Source organism: Mandrillus leucophaeus, unplaced genomic scaffold (genome assembly GCF_000951045.1).
Source record: "Mandrillus leucophaeus isolate KB7577 unplaced genomic scaffold, Mleu.le_1.0 Scaffold1065, whole genome shotgun sequence".
NCBI classification, from domain to species: Eukaryota; Metazoa; Chordata; class Mammalia; order Primates; family Cercopithecidae; genus Mandrillus; species Mandrillus leucophaeus.
In genome coordinates this window covers 382,103-387,206 of record NW_012098821.1, presented here as the reverse complement: position 1 = coordinate 387,206, position 5,104 = coordinate 382,103, and the positions used below count along the sequence as shown (strand labels likewise).

The following is a 5,104-nucleotide window of genomic DNA, read 5'->3' as shown; positions in this document are numbered from 1 at the left end:
CTGCTGCCTTGCCGGTAGATCACAGACTGCTGTGCTAGCAATGAGGGAGGCTCCGTGGGTGTGGGACCCTCCCGGCCAGGTGTGGGATATGATCTCCTGGTGTGCCTGTTCGCTTAAAGAGCAGTAATGGGGTGGGAGTTACCCGATTTTCCAGGTGTGTGACTCAGTTCCCCTGGCTAGGAAAAGGGATTCCCTTCCCCCTTGCGCTTCCCAGGTGAGGCAATGTCTCGCCCTGCTTCAGCTCTCGCTGGTCGGGCTGCAGCAGCTGACCAGCACCGATCGTCCGGCACTCCCCAGTGAGATGAAGCCAGTACCTCAGTTGAAAATGCAGAAATCACCGGTCTTCTGTGTCGCTCGCGCGCCCTCAAATTTTTATAGAGAGAGAGGGGGATTTCTTTTTTTCTCTGTCTTTGGCCCCAGAGAGACCTAAATCATACAAATAATCTCACAGCTCAATTCCACCTGACTTTAAAGTCCATGGCTCCAGAACTGTAGTCTATTCTTCCTCATCTAGCAGAAACAGAGAGGGTTCCTCCTTCCACATAAAGCTGGTAAGAAGGTAGAGAGATGTATTTATTGTGTTGACTTTTTACTTTGTTACCTATTCACAAACAGTCATATGGGTTTATAGAAAAGTCAGATATCATGAGGGTTTGCCCTGTCTTCATCGATCCATATAACATGTAGATATACAACCTCTAATAATTCATACTTAAATATTTTCATAATGTTTCTCAATTGAATTGAAAATCAGACAACTGGAGATTTAAAAGAAACCATAAAAAACTAGCATAAAGGGAACAGTAACTTGTATCCTTGCTACAGAATATTTACTCTCATGAATTTGGAAACAACTAGTTTTTTAAAGGCTTGATTGAAAAGTACTAACATTATACTCATGAATACTGCTATTATTTAATTTAATTCTCCCCAGAATTGACTTGAACAATATAAATATATTAATCGACAAAATTAGTTTTAGAATTTTACTTGAAAGAGGCAATACAGCATTTCAGTGTTTACTGAGCCAATTGCCCTTCTCATTCGCTGTCTCCTGAAAACGTCTACTGGACCCTGAAGCCAGCATCCATCACTTTACACTTTTGAACAGCAGTAAATTACCCCCAAATACTTCACAGAGAAAAAGGTTTCACCCTGTTGGCCAGGATGGTCTTGATCTCTTGACCTCGTGATCCACCCACCTCGGCCTCCCAAAGTTCTGGGATTACAGGCATGAGCCATGGCGCCAGGCCTCTTTTGGTTTTCATAGTTCCCATAAAACAAGTCTCATCTTGCTTTAGTGTATAGAGCGCTTTCCAATCTTCTGGAGAGTTGTGTCCTCATTGTTTTTCCTTTATAATTCTAGTCTCTGAAGTTGTTCACCTATAGTGTTGGATGAAAAATGATAAATATACACTGATAACTCCCAAACCTATATTACTGGCAATTATCATGTGTCTGCAGATTCACACCCTCATGGTCACTGAAGAACCATGGATATTTTTCAGTGGCTATTATTCATTGTACTCACAAAATATTCGTAAATGAAGATACTTATTTTTTTCTCAGCTATGTCTTTATTCAAATCATCTTACAATATGATCCAGTTTAATATTCTGTAAATGGATACAATCATGAAAATGTATAAAATCATATGGACATATTTCCCTTGAATTTTGCAGTACAAAAACATATTTTTGTGAACTATTTCTGATTATGAGTTGTAGATGAATATTATAACTTAATTTAGAAGTTTCTCAATGATGCAGATCTTATCTATGACCTTGGATAACTCTCCTAACCAAAAGAAAATTTATCTAAATATTTTACATAACACTGTAATGTATCACTTCTGTAGGATGGAAGCACTGTGAGGACAAATGCTGCAAAACCAGGACACCATGGAAATCCTAAGCAACTCAACATTTAAATTTCCAACCTTCTTGTTGACTGGCATTCCTGGCCTAGAGTCTTCCCACGCCTGGATCTCCATTCCTTTCTGTTGTTTTTATGCCATTGCCCTCTCTGGGAACAGCATGATCCTGTTTGTCATCACTATCCAGCAGAGTCTCCATGAACCCATGTATTATTTCCTCTCCATGCTGTCAGCCACTGATCTGGGCTTGACTCTTTCTACATTGTCAACAACATTAGGTATCCTCTGGTTTGATGCATGTGAAATCAGTCTATATAGCTGCATTGTCCAAATGTTTTTTCTTCATGTATTCACTTTTATGGAATCTGGGGTGCTGGTGGCTATGGCCTTTGACCATTATGTGGCCATCTGTGATCCTCTGAGGTACACTACCATTCTCACTAACTCCAGAATCATTCAGATGGGTCTTCCGATGATTACACGTGCTACAGTACTAATACTACCACTACTTTTGCTCCTTAAGCCTCTCTATTTCTGTAGAATGAATGCCCTCTCCTACTCCTACTGTTACCTTCCAGATGTGATTCAATTAGCGTGTTCAGACATTCGGGCAAACAGCATCTGTGGATTAATAGATCTCATCCTGACAACTGGAATAGACACGCCATGCATTGCCCTGTCATATATCTTAATTATTCACTCTGTCCTCAGAATTGCCTCCCCTGAAGAACAGCACAAGGTCTTCAGCACCTGTGTCTCCCACGTGGGAGCAGTTGCTATCTTCTACCTCTCCATGCTGGGCCTGTCCTTGGTGTATCGCTATGGTCGGTCAGCCCCCAGAGTGGTCCATTCAGTGATGGCCAATGTATACCTGCTTTTACCCCCTGTGCTCAACCCCATCATCTACAGTGTAGAAACAAGACAGATCCACAAGGCCATGCTCAGTCTGCTGCTTCCAAAATGAACATAGTTTTATTTGATAAAAACCTGGCATAAATGACTTGCACTGTAAAAAAGCACACTTGCTCTCTTACTACCTATTGCATGTGGGTTTTTAAAATATTTTTCATTCACTCAACAAATAGTAAATATGTTGTATATTTGGTCATAAAATATAAGTATGGTATATCACCCAAGACATTTGTAGTGTAATTAGGAAAATAACAATAATGAAATGATAAAATAATACTCCTGGCGACTAACATGTATTGACTCTTTGTTTCAGGCTAGATGTTCTACTAACTGCTTTTAAGACATATTCCATTTATTCTTCCAAAACAGCCAAATGAAACATATATTACTATTAGTGATATATTACGGATGATGAAATAGATTTACAGCCATTTAGGCTACCAAAGGCCATGTGAATAACATGAGGCACAGTTGAGATTTGAACCCAGGTGTTCTGTATCTCAAATGCTATGCTCTTCATCACTGTATTACATACTCTGCCAAAGTCATGTAGCAGAAATGTTTTAAGATCAAAAGTAAGACTTGGATATCCATGGTTCCATCCTTTGTCTTAAAAAGTTGTAGTAACCTTCTGAGAATATACTTTAGCTGTTTTCTTCATGGGTAATTCATAATACAAAAGGTAGGAACAGATATGCCATGGCATGTAAGTCATTATCCAGTGTTAGGTAGTCCAAAGGAAAGCTTTAGGGGTGAGGCACACTTGCTAATTTATCACAGGGAATGGGAACTTGAGAGAACTAGAAAAGAATGTAAAATAAATTACAAGGAAGTTTGGGGCAGATGTTCTGAACCTTTTTCTGCACTATGGTCCCTTAGAAAACTAATGAAATTTATGAACCTTTCCTCATAGATAAACATATTCACATTATTTTCCATAATTTTCAGAGTTTTCAAAAATGTCATTAAAGACCTGTATGACTCCTTAACCAGCTAAAGAACCAAGGTAAAGAATTCATGGTTCTCACCTATACACAGTTTTACAGAGACAGATGCAAAATGTTTGGTTTCTGAAAAAGAACTTATGGTAACTCTTTGGATTTAAGAGACAGAAGCTTAAAATTGTCAGTTGCTTATAATGGCAGAACAAAATCAGAGGGAAATGGAGATGGAAAACTAAAGGCAGTCACATCAATTTTATTGCCACTTGAAAGTAGTGATAGATGGAAGAAATGTTCCAGGTACCCCACATATACTGAGGGCAGCAGTGTGCTGGATAGAGTGCACACCAGCTTACAAGAGCCTATTTTTGCATATCTGTCTAACTATGCATTAAAGGATGTCATATTAGTAGCTTGAAATCACTGATAATGATAATGTTTATACCATGTGAACTGGTAAAAATTTTTAAATATTTGTATAATAAACATTGTCCAATTTAATTTAATAGCATTGAGAACTTTTTCTGTTTTTAAATATTCAGTTTATCAGCACACAGTGACTGCAGGTATATTTTATGTTTGACCTCATGGGAAATAACAAAAAATAAAAGATCAATAAAAATTATTACTGTGCACTCACAAAGGTTAAAATCTTGTGTGTCAAACATCAACATGAACAAAAAATCATGAAATAACGGACTTATTGGGGTGATAATTCATAATACAAAAGTAAATTTTTACCCTTTGTTTATGTTGACTTCTGAGTTGAAAGAGTATCCAAAAGTGCATGCTGGAGAGGACTATTTTGTAAGAAACTCTGTGGAAAAAAGGCAGAAATCTTGTATGACAATTTTACTATTCATGGAAGAATTATCTTCTGAGTTTTAAGGTCTATCTGTACATAGGCATGAAAATTATGAAACACAAACCTTTTTTTCTTCTGTTTTCTCTCTTCTTCAGCTTTCCCCAAGTGAACATAGATTATAAAATTTGTGTTAGTAGCTTTAAAAACACCTTTTGATAGAACAATGCCATTATGTAAATGAATTTGTTTATCGATTTAGTTTACAAATTTGACTACACTTTCTTTTATATGTGAGAGTCTTTTTCTTGAGTAATTCTACATGCCTGTTAGCTGCTTGGAACATCAGAAAGATAGATGTGGTAAAAGAATGTAATATATACTAACATTATCACAATAAGCACTCCTTGCAATATTCCAAACCAATAGGACAGCCACCAGCAGAAAATTTGTAAATTATAATACCTTATTCAAGCAGAGTTACTGCAAAAATGAAGGTAATAGAGAATGAGAAACTGTGGGAAGAAAGAAAAAAGGGAGAGAGAAAAAGGATGAAAAAAGGAAGGAAGGAAA

General features: G+C 37.5%; 2 protein-coding genes across 2 annotated transcripts in view; one reads left to right on the top strand and one right to left on the bottom strand.

Annotated features, from left to right (window-relative positions):
• MMP26 (matrix metallopeptidase 26) overlaps positions 1-4,548 on the bottom strand; it is a 323,658-nt gene extending 319,110 nt beyond the window's left edge. The window contains exon 1 of the mRNA XM_011984784.1: positions 4,471-4,548. The gene's annotated coding sequence lies outside the window, so the exon portion shown is untranslated. The remainder of the gene's footprint in view (positions 1-4,470) is intronic.
• Positions 1,881-2,840, top strand: LOC105543036 (olfactory receptor 51F1). The gene has a single exon (XM_011984773.1). It carries the CDS (start codon positions 1,881-1,883, stop codon positions 2,838-2,840), a length of 960 nt encoding a protein of 319 aa, XP_011840163.1.
• Positions 4,549-5,104: the final 556 nt, after the last annotated feature.

Excerpts from the sequence above, each read along its gene's own strand:
- LOC105543036 (XM_011984773.1), top strand. The coding sequence starts at position 1,881 with ATGCTGCAAAACCAGGACACCATGGAAATCCTAAGCAACTCAACATTT.